The sequence below is a fragment of the Buteo buteo genome, chromosome 6, assembly GCF_964188355.1.
Source record: "Buteo buteo chromosome 6, bButBut1.hap1.1, whole genome shotgun sequence".
NCBI classification, from domain to species: Eukaryota; Metazoa; Chordata; class Aves; order Accipitriformes; family Accipitridae; genus Buteo; species Buteo buteo.
In genome coordinates this window covers 26229414-26251841 of record NC_134176.1, presented here as the reverse complement: position 1 = coordinate 26251841, position 22428 = coordinate 26229414, and the positions used below count along the sequence as shown (strand labels likewise).

The 22428-nt window shown below is 41.1% G+C and overlaps 1 protein-coding gene across 4 annotated transcripts in view; it reads left to right on the top strand.

The window, feature by feature from the left end:
* The window catches only part of TTLL5 (tubulin tyrosine ligase like 5), a 136524-nt gene that overhangs the window by 21173 nt on the left and 92923 nt on the right, over positions 1–22428 (top strand). For 2 of the 4 annotated variants that reach the window (XM_075030137.1, XM_075030139.1), the window contains 7 exons: positions 4554–4655; positions 4783–4874; positions 6960–7067; positions 16398–16479; positions 18033–18094; positions 18856–18947; positions 21508–21549. In XM_075030137.1, coding sequence (XP_074886238.1) covers positions 4554–4655; positions 4783–4874; positions 6960–7067; positions 16398–16479; positions 18033–18094; positions 18856–18947; positions 21508–21549 — 580 coding nt within the window. Of the gene's footprint in view, positions 1–4553; positions 4656–4782; positions 4875–5374; positions 5414–6959; positions 7068–16397; positions 16480–18032; positions 18095–18855; positions 18948–21507; positions 21550–22428 lie in introns of all 4 variants that reach the window. The other 2 variants (XM_075030136.1, XM_075030138.1) reach the window with 2 other exon arrangements.

Genomic DNA, 22428 nt, shown 5'->3' with positions numbered 1-22428 from the left:
GGAAAACATCAGGCTTGCCCTTTATTTTCTCTGCCACCTTACCATATAGGTTCTAAACTGTTTTTAGGATCTTGGCCCTTATCTTTCAGGTGACAAATATTCTATTCTTAGACATGGCCCAAAATTGGAAAAGAGGGGGAACCTGAAATGAAATTGGAAAAGAGAGGGGCCCTGAAATGAAATCATCCTCTAAAAGATTGTAAGATTTCTCAAGTGTTTATTCTAATCTCAGCTTAACACCTAGATGATTTTACAAACACTGAAGTTTTCCTATTTTCTACTCTTACTGTAAGGCCTGTTCCTATGACCTTAGTGTCTCTAAAAATAACCTGAAAATTTCTGTTAAGTAAGACATTCTGTAGCATGCAGGTCTCTTGTCTTTTCCTGGGGAGAACAAGTATGGTGGGTGAGTAGCCTTGTTACCACAGTGGAAGAAAGATACAGTGAAGTATAGTGTGAAAAGCTGTAGAACTATAGAGTACTGAAGGTAATCATAACTGATATTTCAGTGGTAGTAACGCTCTTCCATTGCAAGCAAGGGCGAGACGCAGTGTAGGGGGTGTGGGCTATTGCCAACATTGTACTTGTGATCTGTCACCATTCTAACATGCAGAGGCTATTGATAGAGGCCCTAGAAATAACTTGGATTTTCCATTTGCAGACTTGCACTTAGCATGAGGCTAGTAAGGCTGTCAAACCAGCTCTTGGAGAATGTATTAAGCTGGCATTTGATTCTGTTGTTTAAAGCTTGAGGGGTTTTGATAATAAATTTGAGTAATTTAATGTTTTGTATTTTTTTGATGCATTGCTGAACTGGCCCATGATATCCCTTAAGATGACAACATCCTAGTAGAAGAGAAAGTTTATGTACTAAGAGCTCTAGAAATCCCTTCTGAATAATCAGTCCCATGGAAATGTGAATTCTATGGGCATGGAGCTCAGACCACCTAGCAATTAAGGACGGTCTCTGTAGAAGGAAGCTAATGCAAGCAATTGCAAGGTAAAGAAATACGGCTGTTTTAGAAGTCTTGTCTACATCTCCCAAGGGTTTGTATCCTCATATTTCTGATTATGTACATAATTAAAACAGTAAGAAGCTGCTAAGCATGGTGAACCTAATTGTGCTCTGCTTCAAAGTATCGAGGGAGTCATGACTTTGTGAAATAGCTTGCTGCTTGCGCTCAGTATCTTCTAGGATCTGGCTGAAAGCATGTTATCAACAAATGCTTTCAGTATGCTGCCAATAAATGATTGCTGAAGTGGAGATCATGAAGAACAAAATACATGATAGGGCTGTTGTCACTATTTTCAAAACAGAAATGCTAAATCCAGGATACTTACAGTTAAACTGAAAAGAAATTAAAATACTTTAAGCTGTGGAAATATGTGGAGAGGGATCCAAATGTCCAAACTCTTTTCTGTTGCCAGCTGCTTTGACTTCATATGCAGTTAAAGCTCAGAAAAATATGGTGCAAAATCTTATTTACTTTTTTAACCTTGCCGCTTAGAGTTAGCTACATCATGGAGTTGTTTGGGTTTTTTTTTCCTGCTCCACCTGTGTATTTAAGGATAGATTTAATCTGATGAGCATCATCATGGATTTGCTGGTATAGCTCTTGTGGAGAGAAAGGTATTTCTCAATATGGCTACCAAGTGAGGGAAGTAGTGGTTTTTTTGGTTTTTTTTTGGCAGTTCTTTCTAAAGGAATGATTTTTTGGTGTAACTTGTAGATGTCATTGTATAGTTCAGCTTCTTCTCAGCTATGGAAAATAATAGGGGAAGGATGAAGAGAGATGACTATTAATAAAGCAAATTGGGGATGCATTCTTTTCTGGACACTAACTTTGTTGCACAGCCAGATGCTCCAAATTCCCTTCCCTTTCTCCCTCTTCCATTTTTCTTGAGTGCTGTCTCCCTTTTCTTGCTTTGAGGTTTCACCCAAATTTACTCTCCTTTTCTTGCAAGTAACCCTGCTTTCCTTGGTATGTACTTTTCCTCTTGCCAAGGCTTCTTAGGATAGCATATGTCTGACTTTGCCTTTACCCTTTCTTACTCCCCTTTATCTCTTTTGAGACATTGGCATCTTAAGCTATTGTGGTATAGGAGGGTGACCAGGGTGAAGAACAAGGTGTTTTTTCTCTTGTTGATTTTTCTTTTTTTTTTGTTCTGTGTTTTTGAGCTACAACGTGCTTGCTGTTACAAGCTGTGGTGTTTAGCAGTGGCTCATGCTAGTCATTCTGCCAACCAGATGCACTGGATTCTGCCCTCGATCTTTTGTTTTATTTATTTTTCTCCAAAGTCTGAGGCCTAAAATACATATTGAAACAGGAATTGATTACATGCAGAATAAGAAAATTATGACAGTTGGACTAGATGATCACTGTAGCTCCCAACTGGAATTATTTTATTGCATTACATTTAACTTGATGGCATGTCCTTGTCTGGATGTAGGATTTTGCAATTGTTGCCACAAATAGTATTATCCTCTGCTTGATGTTTGATTTTTATTTTTTTTTAAAGTTGTTTTGTGACCTGCTCCTAAAATGGAGGCACTGCCCTCTTTCTGTCCTGACTCTGCATCCTAACACTCTCCTTTGTTATGTCTGAAAGAGGGTATACCTGCATCTGATTGAAAGTTTATTGGTATCTTTCTATATTTGCTCAAGTGGCTGTTCAGTCAGATCTGTGAAGTGATCCGACTTGCCTGTGGCTACGTAATCTGTGGAGGAGATCAAGGAGAGTGGCTGGAGTGTGCAACTGAGCAGTTGATGAGCTTTCAGCTGCAGTGCATCCTTAGATTGACAAAGGCTGATCATGCAACTACACATTTAGAAAGCAACTTTTGCGCCAGATGTAATTTTAAGCACTTTAAATTGGGATGGCTACCAAGAGAAACAGTCTTGCACTCTTCCTGGCTGCTGTTCCCATTCTCATGTTGACCCTTGCCTTTCCTGGCACAGGCATGATCAGTTTCCCTCTGGCTTCAGGGTGCAAAGTGGAATGGAGGGGTAGCATGGGCAACTGTCCTAGCAGTTGGTTGCAGGAAGTCCTTCTGACTCCCCCAGAAGCTTATATTGTTTCAGCCTTCATTCAACCTCTTCTTAAAGAGGTGAGCTATTGATAAGATTACTGTTTAAATTGCTTCAGTGCAATTTTGTTCTGTATTCTTGTGCTCATTCAGGGGCTTGTGATGTCCATTGTATTGTGTCACCACAAGCATTTCTGTACCCATGCAGTGAACTGATCTGATTTGATAAACAGCTTAGCAAAAAAGGCTGGTTTTAGATGGCTTGCTGTGCAGGACAGACACTCTTGTGCTGGTATTGTGCAGGTACAATGAAGGTGGATAGCTGAGGAAAGAGTATGGATAGCTTAAGTCTGTGTGGCCACTGGAGGGGTGGGGTGGGGGAAATCAAGTTACAACTTTGTAGCTGGATCAGGGAGCTGCTCTACCTTTGTCCTTTCATACCCTTCTCCCTTTCTGTTCCCTCTGGCCCCCCCAACACAAAACTGAAAAGAAAAAAAAAAAAATCCCTCAAATGCCTTACAAACCAAAATCCTGGGCTATTTTTCAGTTGGATCAATTCTTTGATTCGTTTCAACACAAACATCTGTGACAGTAGTGTATGGCTAAGGGAGTGGTGATGGGGTGCTTGGTTACAGTACAGGTAATGCCTTTTAATCAGGAGGTTACCACTGTTTCCATAATAAACAGGCTGATTTAACTGTGGTATTGTTGGCTGTAACAGGGTTCATATGGAGACTAGGTAAGCTTGTAGCAGTGTCTTGCTCCTGATTGTGATCTTCCCTACAGTCCCTTTCCTTGTACACAGCTAGGTGACATCTTTGAGATATGGAAGGGCTGCGTAGTCCCCAAGAATGACAGCACCCTGGAGCAAATGCTGCCTTGTTGGACAAATTGGTCTGGCCTGCAGGATGTACCTGGTTTCCTGGATGCCTCTTGAGAAGGCAGTTGTAGGCTATGTAGTTGGTGGTGGCAGAAATCTCTTCTCATCTCCAGCCTTTCCTAAAGCATCCTTGGAGTACACGAGAACTGAGCTGTGCTTGTATGAGACTTCAGGAAATATTGACTATGGTATGCATATGTAGTATGATTGCTCTGAATGTGTGCATTTCCCAGGACCAGTGGATCTTGCGTATTCATGGTAGGTCCTATTGTGAAAATGAGGGGACTGTAACACTGACTGTCTAAAGCAAAGTGGCCTGTTTGGCCAGGATGCCCAAGGACCAGAAATCTAAGCAGGTGAGAAAAAATGTGCCTAGCATGATGTGTACACTGCTAGGCTGTGAAAACTTCCAGGAGAACAAATGGAGCTCCCTGCTCTAAGACACTGAAAAAGAGACTAAATGCACCTGGATGTGGCCCTTGAGAATAAACAGTATTTTTTATGAGGAGAGGTTGCATTTGATGAAGTCTCATTACATGCATTCTCTCCCTAGCTGCTGTTGTTGAGTGGTCTGTGTAGTAGGTCATATTTAGCAAGCATGTCACTTGTTCAAGAAATGCTGTGAATTTTTATCCTTCTTTACAGGTTTGCAACAGTGAGGTATGACCAGGCATCCAAGAACATTAAAAACCAGTTCATGCATCTGACCAACTACAGTGTCAACAAGAAAAGTGGAGATTATGTCAGGTACTTGGCTGGAAGATGGAACTTGATCTCTAGAGGTTGGGTCAATTTACCTAGGTTTGTCTAAGGCTGGTGCAAGTCCATAGAGGTAGGCCAGTGGTGTCAACTTGTTTCTTTAATTTATTTTTAGCTGTGATGATCCTGAAGTAGAGGATTATGGAAACAAGTGGAGCATGAGTGCAATGCTGAGGTACTTAAAACAAGAGGGGAGAGACACTGCAGGTCAGTACAGATTTTGTTCTTTTATTCCTTTGTTGAATCTTAATCATCTCACTTGTGTGAATCCTAAGAAGTCAGGGAAGAGCCCCCGTGAGTCCCATTTAGCACCAGAGCAGGGTGGAGGGAAGCATTGTTCCTTACAGCTTTCTCACTAGAGCTGTGCATTTATTCTCTATCACCAGAGATGGGTCCTATTCCCAGAGATGAGGCCTACCCCTTCCCTTTTGCAAATAATATTCTGAGACTTTCTCAGGGTGTGTTTCTTAATATTTTACCTACATTTCCCGTTTCTTAAGGTCATTCCATTCCTTCTAAAAGCTTCCCTCCCTCTACTGCTCCCATGGCCTGTTCAGGCTGATGAGTGACCAACCTCTGGAGAGCTGTGCCAGTTTGAATGACTCTTGGATGTGGTGTCATCTTTCCATGGCTCAGGTTCTTGCTGGGTGTTTTCATTTCAGTCTGTGTTTCATATAAAATAGCTCCCTCTTCCACACCTTTGCCAGGTCTGCTGGGAGTAAATGCATCTGCAGAGCAGAATCCAGGTATATCCTTTAAGGAATAAATACCTGTGATACGGAGGCATCAGTAACACTACTCATAGCAGCTATGCCCATATTGCAAATGTTGCCAGGGTGCACTTAGGTGTTGGAGGAAGGGGTTTGAATCTGGCTTTCAGATGGAAGTAGACTTTTTCCCCATCATACGCATACATGGCTGTCCAATTACTTGCACCATATGTTTTCAGTAAGCTGTGTACGCAGTTACTTATATTGCTACATTTCCACACCCCACCCCAACCTGAAGTATAAAACATGCACTCTTAATTATGAAGTAAATTGCTCAGCAATGTAAGCAGGTTTCTCTAACTATCCATTACAAGGCTTCTTGCACCTTTCTCTGATGCATCTGGTTCTGGTCATATGGAGGCAGAATGCTGCCTGGAAAGTGCTGGCCTTGTCTGGGCTGGCAAGTTTTGTGCTCTGGGATGTTTATGTGCACTTAGACATTCCCATGCTGTGTTGCTTCCACTTAGTGGTCTTCTGGCACAGAAGTTCACATCTGAATTTGCTTGCATTATCCTCTGTAATTATTCAGGTCCCTGCATGTCGTCATCTGAACATGAGAAATAGTAATTGTAGACCTAAATCGAACTCTCTAGTCAAGTGCTTTGTACTAGATATTCTTTGGGATAGGGAATACCAAATGTCTGTGGGTTTGCTAGAGGTCTTGTGTGTTCGCTTGTGCTCCCTTTGAGGGGTGAGGAAGGCTGTCCTATCATCCCTACTAACTTTTCAGGCTACAACTCCAGTGTTTGTTCATTCCCTTCTCCTCTTGCTTCTCTATTCCTTGTTGTTGAAAACAGGAACTAAGTGTGGTGTTCCTTATATTGCATGACACATCCCAAGCTGAGTGTAGAATCCAGGTCTACATCTAATGTGCATCTTTTCTTCCCTTTTGCTCCCTCTGTCAGCTCAGATTCCTGTTCCTGAGCTCTGTTTACAGGCTCATACAGGAGCTGGAGACAGCTTCCTTACTGAAACTGCAGATTATCTATAGGTCAGCAGGACTGAGAGCTGTCACCAGTCATATAATTTTGAAATGATTTGTGAATCATGGTATGGGAACAGCTGCTTTAGAGGAAGGTGCAACATCACAGAACAGTTATCTCATAGAAGTCCACAAGAAAATTTTTTTGTATCTCAGTGGCTATAGCTTATTCTCTGTAGTTTAAGGGCTTATCTCACTAACCCACTCTTGTTTAATCCTTCCTAATACTCTGAGTGTGATCAGACTCCAGCTGACTTGTGCTGATATGCTTGCCACATGTTTCTACTTACTTGCACTGTACATGTACTCACTTCTATCACTCTCATTTGTGAGTATTTTTGCACTAGGATACTTACGCATGTATCTATATACTTAAGCTTGCATGGATTTCCAAACATCATTGCTTTGTCATCCATAGGCTCTCATGTGCTTTGATTCACAAAGGTATCTGTCCATATGCATATTCTCATGCTTTTCTAGATATTGTGTGCTACTTCACAATCTACTTTTTTTTTTTTTTTTTTCCTCCCCTCCTTGCAGCACTGATGGCCAATGTGGAGGACCTGATTATCAAGACTGTAGTTTCTGCTGAGCTGGCCATAGCCACAGCCTGTAAAACTTTTCTTTCACATCGTGGCAGCTGCTTTGGTAAGGCACTGGGGGCATCTTTGTTGATTGGCTCTTGAGTACTGTTTGAAACTTCCAGCTTTCTGATGCTACAGAGAAATGTGCATTCCCTATTGCAAGGAAGCCAGATACTGTTTTTTTTTCTCTGTATAGGCCTCTGTGAGGGCAGGGGATGCTGAATCACAGTTGCCCATGTGCCAGTGTTGTTCATCAGAATCTCATGCTCAAAAACGGGATGATGAAAAGGAACTTGAAAAGGAACTGGGGAAGTGCTGGAAAGTTGAAATTACCGACCCACTATTAAATATCCCTTTAGAGCATTTAATATTTTCTATTGAGCCATTTAGCCCAATGTATTTCTGGATTATTGTCCTACGTGCATCTGAGGACTAGGGAGGAATGTGTAATGCAGTCCCTGGAATGATGGTGGTGCTAAGTGCTTCTGGGCTTGTGCTTGTGTGAGAGTACCGCATGGTGGCGTCAAAGCCTATTTCTAGCAGAAGCTGGACGCAGAGCTGTGTGCTGGCAAAGGGATTTGAGAACTCACTGGCAGCAGATGCTGGGACGAGGTCCAGAAAGCAGCGGCTGGTACCACAGTGTGCCTTCTCCCACTTTCCAGTGGCTGCTTCCCAACCTTCCCTAAAGAGGCCTCCTCCTGCTCTTAGCCACCCTTTGCTCATGTGTATACATGCACGAAGATATGGAGTCTCAGGACAGGGGAAATGAGTCTAGAATTAGTCTCCGTCAGTGCTTAAACCAAAGACCAAGCTTGGCTTAAGCTATCCCATGTTTAGGTATTGGGATTTATATTTAAACTAGCTGTGACATGTAAATCCATTTGTGTGGATATTGACGATTCTGCAGCTTTCAATACTCTAATGTAAATGCTGTCATCTTTGGATATTTGGGTGTGATGAGATAGTCAAGAGTCAAGGAGGAGCAATGGTTGATATGTTGTTTAGTTACCTGCCAAACTAGCTACCTCTCTGGCCTTAGCTTCTCCTGACTGACTCTGATGCCTTTGTTCAAAGTTGGAGAATCTTGGCATACATGGGTATTTATGAATTAGATAATAGTTTTAGTGAAGTAGCAGTTTATCAGCTACTCCAGAAATATCAACAACTGGATTAAAAAAAAGCACACAAAAAAAACTTTAACTGCCTCTTTTTTTGCTTCTCCCTTTTCCTTCCTCAGTTGTGTCTCTAGATTCTTCTGAGCTGTATATGTGGAAACTAATGTTCCTCATGTACTTTTTGCTGGGCCTGGCTCTGAGGTTATCCCACTTCCTGCTGCCTCCCCAGGGCTGCACTAACCACCCTCTCAGATGCTCCCCCACAAATAAACTGTTTTGTTCCATTTATTTCAGTGTAAACATAAATTAAGAGCTTCCCAGGAAAGAGAGCTTAAGTAGGAGCCATACTGCTTCCCTAGGGAGCTTGAGGCATTTCCAGAGCTTAGTACTTTCTGCCACCTTCCCCCACAATTAAGTGGTGGTCTTTGTCCCAAGGATTTGAACTGCCCTTGTCATGTTGTATGGCTCATTCTTCATCCATGTCTTGTTCTGACACTCCTTGGTTGTGCCACTTTTAACCCTGTTGTAAAAAAAGACAGTTTTTCTAGCTGGAAACATTCAGAATGGCTGAGTTCATAGCTGTTAACATGAGGGAGAAAACTGGCAATGAAGATTTCAAGGCAGCATGCAGAGGTTCCCAAGAGCTTGCTTTTTTTTTTTTTTTTTTTTTCATTTTGGGCTGTGAACAATGAAACTGTATGTGTGTCCTGAGAAAGACTGATCATTTGAAAAGTATCTCAGACTTCAGAAACCTGTGTCTGAGATTCAGATACAGAGGTAGGCCTTGTTTGGAAAACTTCTAGAAAAATATGACTAACAATATGTATTCTACTCTAGTCTTAGTAATGCTGTTCCAGGGAATAGGACTCCAGCACAATTGCCACCTTCTTGCTAAAAATTAAATCACAAGTAGTTATTTGTCTAGATTAGGTTGCTCATTTTATTTATCTAACAGTGTAGCACTGCTGTGGTCCTTCATTCCTTTCCCAAGTAAATTTTTTTTTTATGTAATATACTTGTTTTCTAGAGTTGAGGGAAGAGACTCCATTCATGGCTTCTTCATGTTCTAAAATAAGACTTGTGAGACTGTATGGTTCCAGCTACCCATGCTTGCCTAGAAAGTGAGAGTGGTAGGTCAGGATGATTCTTTTTCTAATGTCAAAGTGGAGTGCTACTGACAATTTGTGGAAAGATTGTAGTGAGTCCCCTTTTGGCCATGTTATGTCAGCTGTTTACTGCATTCTAGTAATCATCAGTTCTCAGAGGACTTGGGATGCTCAGTAGTTTTGATCGTCTGAAGTGCATCACAAAGTAGTGTAAGTATTACATGATTTTGTTGCAGCCTTGTTCATGCATTGTTATTAACAATGCGATCTCAAGCCTCTATTTTGTTCTTTATGATTAGCTAATAATTCCTTATGTAAAATTAAGCTGCAAGTAAAAATTGCCTTAACCAGTAGCCCCAGAGGAGGGCATGCTGTAGAACTCTGAACGACTGCATTGTCCTGAAGCTGGTCACCAGTTGAGTTGTTGGTTGCCTCTGGAGCCTTCTTTAAGAGAAACTGGATTTTGCACTGCCTGTGAGGGACATGACATCTCAGTGTGGGAGCAGGAGGTATGATAGGGGTGCATGTGCCCAAGCCAATTAAAGACTGCCTTAGTCCTGGAGTAAGCGCTTCTGGGTAGGCTAGAAAAGGTAGTGAGACTTGCTCTCAGACAGTCTGAAAAATCTCTCTGTAGGATGGTTTAGTAGGGGATGAAATGAAGGCAACTAGGTGCAGCACATATTTTTGCCAGCATCCAATATAGCACCATTTTCTGTACTCACTGAAACATGATCCTGAAGAAGCAATAGATTTAAGTCCCCAGTTTCACTCCCAGCTCTAGTCAACCCAGCTGTGACACTGTTGAGCTCTTCTGCAATCAAGAAGGCAGGATATGATAATAGGCCTGTTGATCCCACCAAAGCAATGAGTTTCTTACTTGGCTGTTCCTGTGTGCTAAGGCTGAATTGGTCAGGCTTATGCTTCTAATCACATCTATGTTAAGATGGTATGGAGCAAACAATAAACTATTGTACTACTTGAGTGGTGCTGACCTGGAGCTAAATGCTTTAAAAAAAGTCTTCATTTGTATCTCATGACCCTTTCTCAGCCATCTGTGTTGCTGCTCTTCACGAGCATTTAATTTTAGTAGTAATAGAAGTTGACCTGTTTGGGTGAATGGTAGCCTTTTTTAGTATTGAACAGTGCTGGTCTGCTCCATAATGAGTTTTGCAGGACACTAGAATTTTGAGATTTTTTAAGGAATTGCTGTGCAGACTTGCTTGACATGAGTATGGGTGAGTCCATGCTTAGAGACTTAGGTCAGCCATACATACACAATACGCATATCCTATATTGTTTTCTGGTTTCATAGATGACATGTCAAGGAAAAGCAGAACAGGTATTCCCTACACTTATGTTGGTTTTGCAAAGCTTAATCCATTCTATTTTTATATCCTTACTGTCAGTCTTTGCTTTAAAGCCAGATTTTGAATCTGAAAAACGTTGTCCTTGGAGCCCTCTGGCTACCATCAGATTCAGGAGTTCTGTACCTTCCAGGACAGGTCTTTTGATGATCCAATGTGCCAAGGTAGGTTTTGTAATATAACTATATCTTCAGAATTTAACAAAGCTGTCAGCTGAGTCTGAAGGGTAAAATGAGTTCAAGGGATAGTTCTTCTAATGGTAACTCCTGTAGGAGTAGGAGTCTATCTCTGCTGTTTTCCTTACTTGTCACTTCATAGCTCTAAATGGTACCTAACTGATAGTTCATGACGTAACACCCACAGCTGAGCTGAAAGAGTCAGAATCTGTTGCTGCAGAAGCTTTCTGGTTTCTTTAGGAAGCTGTTCTCAGCTTGGTAGCATCAGTTTTCTTTTTCAGGGTGCTGGGGCAGACCTAGGAAGAATTAAGTCTTCCAAAACCAGCTATAAAGAAATGATCAGCATTGTCAATTTATCATCAGTGGACTTGTGTTACCAAAGTCCGAATCAGCCCTGGCTTCTTATTGGTTCTTGTAGTGATGTTAAGGTCTTTAGCAGATAGATGGGAACATGGAAGTGAGGAAGACCAGGTTATTGTCTCTTAGTTTGTTTGGGGCTAAGGTTGTTGGGATTTAGGAGCTTGAAATCAGAAGAACTTGGGCTAATGAAGTCAGGAAACATGCTCTCTTTCTCCTTCACGTCATGTACCCATGTATCTATGGAGTCTGCTGGCTTTTATTTTAATCTACCTGCTACTACATTTTCTTAATTTGGCCACCTAAGTTTGTTGAAGAACAAGTAGCAGCATATCTACTCTGCTGTTTCCCAGTGACATAAGGGAAGCGATGTCCAAAGGTGGTTATTGGGATGTTAACCTCTTCACTCACTATGATCTCACATGCTGGGTTGAAGAACTTTCTCCTTCATGGGTGATAATTTATTTAGGTTTATAAAGGCAGCCCAATTTGCACCGAGACTCCTGTTCTTTGCTGTTAGCCTTGAAGATGGCCTTACTAGGTTTTCTGACTTCGGAATAGAAGGATGATTCCATGTCTGATTTTGGTACAGGTGATGAGTCCAACTGTAATCTTTCATTCACCAAAGAAAGTAGTGGTTTATGAAGGAGGGCAACCAAGATGTTGAAGGGTCTCAAGGGCAAGACTTACAAGGAGCAGCTGAGGTCACTTGGCTTCTTCAGCTTGGAGAAGAGAAGGCTGAGGGGTGATCTCATAGCAGTCTACAACTTCCTCAAGAGGGGCAGCGGAGAGGGAGGTGCTCATCTCCTCTCTCTGGTGACCAGTGATAGGACATGAGGAAATGGAATCAAGCTGTGTCAGGGGAAGTTCAGACTGGACATTAGGAAAAGGCTCTTCACTGAGAGGGTGGTCAGTCAGTGGAACCGGCTCCTCAAGGGCACCAACCCTGTCAGAGTTCAAGGAGCATCTAGACGATGCTCTTAGTCATATGATTTAGTTTTGGGTAATCCTGCGAGGAGCAGGGAGTTGGACTTCATGATCCTTATGAGCCCCTTCCAACTCAAGACACTCTATGATTCTACATAGACACCCTGAAATTAATCCATTTCTGAAGACTTTATTGGGAATGTGACTAAGTGTCCTTCAGGCTCCAGTAGAAGGAAAAAAGGTTGAGAAGTCATAAGTGATGGACTTTCTCTGGTTACTTATTGTGGAAAAAGTGCCTCTAATTACAGTTATTACAGTAATTACAGTTTGGCCAAGCTAGTGTGACAAACTCTGGCAGGTGCAGGCTGCATCTTGTGAGGTAGACAAGAACACTAATGTGGAATAATTCTGTCCCCTCTTGTTGGGTTCTTTCCTGTAATAACACTGAGAGATAAAGCCTTTCTCTGATAAAACAAAGTTCTCTAAAAAAGGGAGTTAAGCTGTATTATTTGGAGTGCAAGGCAAATTACTATACAAGACTACAGTACCAGTACTTTTCTCAAAGCCTTTGGTGTCCAAAGTAGAAGCTTCTGTTCTATTACTTGATATGACACAGTTTGGCCTTTTGCCTATCAAAGCCTAAACTGTTTTGCTGGCCTTTTGTAGAGTAATGGGAATAATTTGGGACCTGATAGTGATAGCCCCCAAGATGTAGATGTGTTCATGTTCCCATAACTGTTAAGATGTGCTCTACCAGAGTTGAAGCAGGTACTGTACCATCACTAGATAAAATGATGGAGTTCATTTACAAAATACTATGTAGTCTCTGAAGCCTCAAGTTTGGCAATATGTTCAACAAAGGAGTACATCCATCACTATACTCTTAGAAGTTTTTCTCCCTTGCACTGACTGGTTGCTGCTTTGGATGAAATTGTAGCACAGTTAACTTTTCTAACTGAAGCTCCTTGATACAAGTTGTCTATAAGCATGGTCTGCAGGATTCCTTCCTTTATAAAGCACAGAAGAAGTAGGAAGGAAAAAGGGAAGACTTGAATTTCAGTGGTACAGGTGTAGTTCATTGGATTAGGAATGTCCTTAAATATGCTCCTGCTTAAAATGAGAAAATCATTTTTTATTGCAAAAGCAAAAGAGTTGCATACTGTGCAGCTTTTTTTCAGTGTTTATGTGTCCCTTCACAGCCTCAGGTTGCCTCCATTCAGTTGCAGACTATGTACTTTGCAGTAAAGCTTTCTTCTTTTTTGTTCAGTGAACAAGCTGAAAACAAAGACTAGAATTACAACTGCAATACCTGTGACCCTCTAGGAACTGAGCTTATTCATTCTATGCAAAATCATGAAAACATTGTTTGCGCTACCAGGCTATCACTTGTGACTTGGTTTCTAGACTTACAGAGAATAGCAAATTCTTTGGGGAGATTTTCTAAAAGGGAGTGCCAGTGCAGTCTTTGACAGGATTATAAACCAAACTTGGAATACATGGTAGTTTACCAAAACAAAAAAGCTTGAGACCATGTCTCTAGCCTTCCTCAGTCTTAAATAATGACATTGGCAAAAAAAATCTCTGGCTGAACTGTTGCTGTTAAACTTTAGTCTGAAGCTAGTCCTTCTCTTGGGAGGATGGAAAGCTCGGTCAGCAGTGACTTCTCTATGGGGGTTGGAGGGTAGAGGCAGGCTGTTCCTGCTGAGTCTTGGCAACAGCTGGTACCTCCTGATATAATCCCAATCTCTTTAGCAAACGTCAAGGGTGAAACATGTTTTTGTGGATTGTAGTAGCAAGAGGAGGGGAGCAAGGGAAGGCACTGTGGAAACTTGCTTTCTTAGTTTCTTCTATTCTTCCCTTAGTAACAACAGTGGTACAAGGTGGATTGTCATAAACCTACCATTGCCACAGCCTGAGGCATGTGTTTCTCTCTGTCATTCTATTTTCTTTACTCTCTATAGAGGGAAATGACAAGCTTGCTTAAGTTGGTAATTGCAGAGGATATACTTCTGATCTTGCTGTGCTCATGTGATTCTACATCTTTGTGCTGCCTGTGTATTTATTTTTACAAATGGTAGTGGAGTTTCACAGTAGAAAGGATACTTCTTCTGTTTAATCTAGGTATTGCATTTTCCAAATGTGGAAGAGGGCCAAGGAGATATTTCTAGGATAGTTGAAACCACAGGTAATTTATCTTCTGTTTGTGCCCTAGTATCCCAGGCAGACTTGAGAACCCCTTTGTGCTAAGCCCTATGTGGGAACCTGTGAGGCTTGATTCTGTTGCCAGAACATGGATATTGTGTAGCTCCTGGTGCCCTGAGGTAGCAGACATCTGTCTAGGGGTTGTAGGTATGACCTAGAATACATGAAGCTTGGGGCATTATGGAGCAGCAGTGGAGTCTTCCTAGGAGACCCTAAGGCATTGCAGATGGCATTAGATGTCTGTGTTTAACAATGGAATTGAGTCAACAGGGATACCGTGAAGAGCTTGCTGTCCTAATAAACAAGGCAGACACAAGGGAAAGGAGTGTAAAGCACCAGCAGCATGGTCAGGGCTAGCTAAGGTCAAGAGGTTTCCCATATGTATTTGTAAAAGTGGATGGAGTGAGTGAGTGACTGGATGGGAAAGAGAGAGGTTTAAAGAGCAAGTAGTTTGGAAGGGAGAAAAGTGTGAGAGAGGAGGACAAAGTCAGAGGAGCCAAAATGCTAGCAGAGGTCCTTTGAGGGGCAGAGGGAGGGAATGGCCAGCAGCAAAAGCAACAGCTAGTAAAACCAAAATGCTCTGCTTCCTGGCTGGGGTTGGGAGGTTGCAGACCAGCAGCTGCCACAGGCCCACTCATTGCTTCTCTGCTTTGGGCATGAGCTGCCTGTCCACTGGAGTTTGCTATGCCATTAAGAGTCACAGGTCTTCACCAAACCTGAGATTGTATTTTGAAATAGTGTATTAAAATAATCAGAAGTTTCTTCTGGTCAAAATGCTTTGCTGATGTTTACAGTTGTAATCCCCACCTCCTCCTTTTCCCTCTACTGCAGCCTTTCCCGTCTGGGGAGCAAGAGAGCCAAATGTAGATTTAGCCTCATTTCTTTGGAGTGAACCAACTCCTTAACTCTGCTCTTTTGCTTCCCACTCAATGTCTGGCTACACAGTCTAGAAGAGTGAGCAGGCAATACTCACTCTGCTGCCATTTCCTCCCCTTCCAAGTCCCCCCCACAGCTCATTAACTTCCCGTTATAAGCTACATGAGCTTTCGCACAGCTGTCTGCATAGGAAGATCTTGTCAAGCAGTCCAGCTCCCCGGAGCCAGCATCAACGTCAGGCAGGCGACAAAAGGCCAAGGCCAGAATTCAAGGAAAGCAGCATGGCAAAGAAATTCTCCTGCTTTCACTCCAGGCACTAGGGAACCGGTTAATTCCATGGAAATCCTTCTTCTCTGCCAATACCCTGTTCTGCAGTGTTTTGAAAAAATGTGCATAAGTTGCCCTGATGATCATTAACTATATTTCTTAATGCTGGAAGAGGGAATTGCATTAATGCCAACTTCTGATTTACAATTGTCTTTGTGTAGCATCTTTCTTGCAAATCTTTCCAAACTATAGAGAATGTGTGTATAGAGTGAAATAGTAAAATCAGTCTTGGAATGGGAAGCTGGCTTCAATCTGACCTGTGTAGAGCAGAACACATCTAGCAGATGTAATATGTTATGAATGTTTTAGAAACTAAGGAAAAAGTATTTCTATAGTAGTTTGCTGCAAAGTGGCAAGCTGTCAATAAGATCAAGAGTTATGGGAGGTTGTTCACGTAGAGGGAGCTGCCGAGGAGAAGACTTTTGTACTCCGGGGGGGATATTGCAGAAAAACATACAGCAATAATTGAAAAGAAGCTGATGCTTGAAAGAAGCAAGATTTTCTATAGCTGACTGGAACAGTGAATTTAGGGATTAAAAAGTGGAGGGGAGAATGAAGTTCGGTTGTTTCCAGGATCCAATGGAAGAAGTAGATTGGACCTGCTGTGCTTGTGTCAATTCAAGAAATTCAGAAAACAAGTAGTAGAGTTCTGCATGAACTGCAGTTTGCGGACAGCAAAGAGTTTAGGTTTTTTTATATAATTCTTTCCTACGACTCATTTTCTGCTTGCCTTTTCCCCCACAAACAGAATTTATTTAATCTTGTTTCTGAGGAATTGAAATTTCTCACTTGTGGAATGTTATTATTTGTTCAGCCTTAGAGAGTTCACTGGATTTAACATAAATTATATAGATAGAAATGACCTGACAGAGACTAATGTTGGACCTTTTCTGAATGTTTAAAGGTGCAGTAAGGTAAACTTAGAGTATCTGCTGTGTTTTCAGAGCTGTATGGTTTTGACGTCCTTATTGATGACACTCTCAAGCCCTGGCTGTTGGAAGTGAACCTATCCCCATCATTGGCCTGGTAAGCGATTCCCAGTTTAATATGAGGCTGGGACTGTTGCTAGAGATGGTTGTCCTTGAAACTTGTGGTCCTAGGAGGGCATGATTTCATGATGCCTGCAGAGTATTTGTTCCACTGCTAATTGACAGGAAGGATAATCCTTTGCTTTTCCCTTTGCATAAACAAACTTATTGCAGCAATAGGGTTTGAAAGAACCCAGTTGGGATTCCATTTTCTTTTTAATTATTTCTCCTCCACAGTCCATCATCATTGTTAACACTTCATAATCTCCCATCATAGATAAATTTTGAAACTCTCCAGACTATTGTGTGGGCTTTCAATCTGCTTGGCTGAGTAGAAACTTTAAGATTTTGGAGTCCAAGCAGAGTTCAGGCATTATGTTTGACTTGATTACGCAGATGTATGCTTGGGCTCAAATTTTTGGTCTGGTACTGTCTTTAGCTAAAATCTAAAGAGTGAGTGTTGTCTTGGCCCTTATGCTGACACTCATACTGTAATGAAGCTTGAGGATTTATTTTTTTAAATCTCCAACTATATGTGTTTGCTGGACTACTGTTCAACTTTACAGGAGCACAGATGCACAATACACTTTTGTAGTACTGTGAGTAATATTTCAGTTATGGCAGTATAAACAAGCTTTAAGTTATATGTTCCTGGAATAGCCATATCTGACCTTCCTCTTAATTTTTGTCTTTTTTTTCCATCCCTCTTTATACTGCATAAAAATTTTTTTCACACAATGTTCATAATTCTAGCTTCCATAGTACCCATTTTGTTTTCAGGTGCAACTAGAATGTTTCCACAATATTTAATTTCCTGGTTTGGTGGTTTGCGCTCACATACATACACACTGAATTATTTGCATCCTGTATTACTTAAAACTCTCACATCTGCATCCTTTGCTCTGCTTTGTTACGGTTGCCATTTTCTTTGTCCAAGCTGTTGGCATCTATTACTGTGCTGTAGAAGATGGCTGATTTCACTGCTCCCAAGGAATCGGACTTTGCCTGTCTGATCTGAACTGTATTCACTGATTATTTTTTTTAATTATTTTTTTCCCCGCTGGATAAAATTATGGGTGTTTCCCATCTGTCCCCACTGTCTGACCTCTTCATGTCTATCACCTTCCCTAATCATTTGTTCCCATCCATTAGAACTAACCCATCTATTTTATGATTTTATGTGGAAGAGGCATAAGTAATTGTGGTTTTTAAGAATTCTACAGCAGCAACGTCAATATACTCCATGAAATGTAGCATAGGTACATTCAAAGAAAGTGCTTCTAGCCAAGCAGAGCTAAACCAAGGCCATACGTTGCTGCATTAGAAGACTAAAGCTGTGAACAAGGATGAACAGAAACAGATTAATCTGTTGCTGTTTTGTCTTTACCTATGTGTGTGAAAATCACATAGTTTTCCTCCCATGTTGATTATGTCTGTGTTAAGGACCAATACAAAGAAACTGTATTGGAAGGTGTCTTGCATATTGATGCATTCCTCTCATTTAATGCCAGACAAATAATTTCTCTTGTCCTCTGTTGCATGTGGGGATAGTGATGCTCCTTTGGACCTGAAGATCAAAGCTAGCATGCTCTCAGATATGTTCACCCTTGTAGGTGAGTGTAATAAAAAGCTCCTTCAATCTTTTCCTCATTTAAAAAAAGTAAAAGGTAGGTTTATGAGCTGCATGTTACCAGATAAGTATAATAGAGGAGAACTCTAGTTAAAGGAGAGCAACTGTATTTAGCACTGGAAAGTTATACATGGACGTTTCAGCTTCAGAATAATCTGGCTGTTTGTGATGCTTAGGTGCTATTAAGAGTCCCTAGTTTGGTATTTTGAAGACACTACTCTTTCTCTTTAGCAGGTGACTTCTGTTTAGCCCTCAGAATCAGTATTCCTGCATTTTTTTAGATTGAATGTGTGGGTTCTGGTTAGGCTATGTTAGAAGTGGAGTCATGATTGTGAAAGCTGCATGACTGTCTAGCGCACAGCACCTTTTAGGCATTCTTAGGACATCTTGGTTCAGTTACTTGACACAACTTACCCCTAATACTAAAAGATGCAGAATTGTCATCAGGTGGTCTGCTCAGCTATTTAAGAAATGGAGCCTATCTCTATGCTGCTATTCAGTAACCTATCTTATTGATTTAGGTACTTGGTTTTGAAGCAAGTTCCAGTGTTATTAAAAAAATGTAACGCAATGTACAGTTTGTGATTAAACAAAGCAAGGTATAAAAAAGAAAAAACATCCTTTTTGGTCCTTGGGCAGAGACAGGAAGGTCATGTATAGACTGAGATCATTAACAGGAATGCTAGGCTTATATTTCAGGGTTTGCCTGTGTTAAAGTTCTCATGTGGCTCCTGATGCCCATAGGTTTCGTGTGCCAGGATCCAGGCCAGCGGTCAAGCCGGGCCATTTATCATTCATCTGAATCTGTCAGGAGAAATCCATACCAGAAGCTGCAGGTAAGTGACTTCAACAAGCCAGAGCTGAGGAGGATAGCAGGAAAGTCAGTCTCATTGAATTTGGCTCACAGCTGAGAGAGCCAGTGAGGGAGTGAGGATATTTGGATTTCTAGGATAACTACAGAAGAGACTCGGGGGATGCACCTGAGCTATGTTCAGCCACTTTTGTTTTGTTGTGGGCAACAACCTTCAGAACCTTAGAGCTTTATGAATGTCTCCAAGACCTCCTTCTAGGCAGAAAGAGCTTTTTGCATTTGGAATTTAAGCCTTCTTTCCCATTCACTCTTGGAATCTCTCACTTCCTTTCCCGTGGATCTTTGGACTGACACCTTGTGTGGCTTGCTGTGACTGTTCATTACCTTTTCTGCTGAGATAGTGCTTTCTTAGCACTGTAGTGCTGCAGAGCAGTTGTTCTCTATCTTTTTCTGGTTATGAGATGTATTCCATAAATATCTGTGGAAGTGGAGCACTCACAAAAGGCAGGGAGATCCCCTATGTCATTTGGACTTTCAGATGCATTTCTCCTCAGGCAAATAGGCAAACGGTGTATCCTGACATTCTCTGCAGCTGATGCATATGCTCCTGCGAGGGACATGCAACATGGCTATGTAGCTCAAGCTGAATTAGGAAATGAGAAGTCATTTTTGTTCAGTGACAGCATACCAATACACTGTCCTTTTTGGTATAGGGAAAACTCACAAAAATTGCAACATTTTGCTTCTTGTAAAACTTAGAGTCTTGAGTCACTGGGAGAGAGGGGAATAGCTGGTAAGGTGAGATTTGAGTATCTATAAGATGCATGGCTGAGTCCAAAGCTTCTAAGGCCAATTTAATAGATAGGTTTTCATACAGATCCCTCTGACCATAAAGGTGCGATAGGTTTTCACACAGATCCCTCTGACCATAAAGGTGCTTTTTGTGGCAGACAGAAGGTACCTTGGATAAATTAGGAGCCATTCCAGAAAAAGTAACGTCTGTGTTAGAGTAATGCAGTCAGACCCTGATGATTTGACATCTTCTATCTGAAAAAAATTATACAAGACAGTCTCAGAAAATTGAGCTGTTGGGAAGCATTGAATCTTTAAGGAGGCTTTAAATTTACAGATTTATTTTGCTTAAAAAACTACAAATAGGTGTAAGGCCTGGCCAGTTGAAATGTGTGAAGATTCATATGACTGAGCGATGGTTGAGATGGGATTAGTTTATCTTTTGGGACAGGTCCCCCATACCTAGCTTTACAAGGAACAGGCTTCTAATCCAGTGATAAAGTTTTGCAGCATGTTCTTCTTAAATACCTAAATGGAAGTCCCATCGCTAAATAGGTGTATAGATTTTTCCATGGTTCAAGAATGTTTTGGGCTGCTCTTTGCTGAATGTATTTTATGTCATATTGTTGGATCTTTGATACTTCTGTTCCCATTCTCAGTTGCAAAGGGTACTTTGAACCTCTTTTGTTTTTCTTAACTCCTTCATGATGTCTTAAGTTTTGATCATTCATGTAGGCTATCTTTAATCATTGTAAAAGTTGGTTCTTGGGAAAGAAATGCTGATACCAGCATTCTTGGTCATGAGATAGTTACTCTGTTTTCTGAGTTTCATCAGACTGGACTGCAAGTTCCTTGTGCAATTTCTTTGGTTTGACACTCTGAGAATTTCTCCCTCTAGGGAAATGAACAATTTAGCCGCTTCCTTTGTAACTTATTGTTGATTTGGGTTGGAGCTTTTTCAATTAATCGTAAGCAATAAAGGGACCTTGACCTGTTTTGTATAGACCAACTGTAGAGAAGAACTTGGCAGTAGCACATCTCGAAGTGATAGATAGGTCTCTTGAGAATCCTTTCTTACACCATTTGCTCCTCTTGGGCATTGGAGAGGATGAATACCACTGAAGGCAAGAAAGATCGAAGCTGCTATGATAATAGTTTTCTTTTGAACCTACCCCTGTCATTAAACTGGCCTTGCTTGTAGGTCTGATGCTAGATAAGTAATACAGGGTACTTTTTGACATTCTGCTGATGTTTCTACACCTGTTTTGGAATGTTAAAAAGCATCTTGTTCCTTCACAAGAACTGGAATATTGTTGAGATATTTAAATGAAATGGCTTCTGGAATGTCAGGATTTTTATGACTTTTTTTACCCCCTCTGTTCTATGAACAATTCTACTTGACAGCATCTGTTTCTCTGTAATACATAGCTATTAAATATTTTCCTCTGGGTAATTCTTATCTTACAAAAATATGAATTTTGGTCATGACAGTTGAGTTAATTCATCCACTCTGCAGAGCTCTTTTCTGTGTGCTTTTGAAAATTATATGTATGTACAGATGCATTTTGCACGGTTGAGCACATCTGAGGTTAGTGTTTGGAATGGGGACAGGATACATTTGCAGAGGGTATGAGGAAGATCTGAACTGAGATGGTAGAAGCTGTTAGCTATATCTCTGGACTTTGGTTATACCCTTTTGCTTTAGGGTACTCATCGCTCCTCTGTAACTTGGGCAGGGATGATAGTGTCTTGGAGAACACAAGGGTTTTATTCTCTTTGTGTGTCTCTTGCAGCGTCCTGTGTCTGCGCAGTCGCAAACAGCAAACACCAGGTTGGTAAGTAACCTTCAGCTCCCTTCACCAGTATAAGGGATGCAATTTCAAATGTTATCTTGTACAATACTTTTGGCACAATTGGTCCCAAAATATATTTTGTAGCTAAGTAGCCTGGTGGAGGGACGAAGTCAACAAGAAAAGAGGAAATGGATAGGTACTGGCATACGTTTCCATGTGGCAAGAGCAGAGGTTGGAAAAACATTTACATCAGTTCTAGCAGCTTAAAAAAAGAGTAGGTGAGGTGTGCTGAGAGTCAAGGTCAGCTGAGTCAAATCCCTCAAAGTTTTTAAGCCTATAAGTATTTCTGAACTGCATTTTAAAGAAATTGGATATAGATGTTTAAAGATAAAGTTGTCGTTCTGGTCATCAAATGATGAAGACAGTGGCAGCACAGTGTTCTGGATTTAGTAGGTCATTGAAAAGAAAGTGCAAAACCAAAGGAAGAGCTCGTGAAAACAGCAATAAATGGGAGTGTCACACCAAAAAGGAGGAGGAATTTTTGTCTTGTGTAATACAGGCAATGGAATAAGTCTGAATGGAAAGGATAGCACAGGTGAATCTGTATGGACAAAATTCAGGTGGCCCTATAAAAGAAGTAAGTGTTTTCCGTGAGATAGTCATCTGAAGGAAACTGCAAAAATTTGAGAGTCAACTGGGTCAAAATAGATAAGAAGGAATTCTTAAAGATAGCGGAAAAATGTAGAACTATTGTTAGCATAAATCAGACTGATCCACCTTTCTAAATGTCATATTTGGCATCCTCCTTGCAAGCCATATGGACAAATCAATATTAGTTTACAATTCTAAGCACCTGGCTGTGTGGGGACATGGTAGGCATTATTTTGCTGCTGGGCTTCCTGCATGAACATAATAATGATG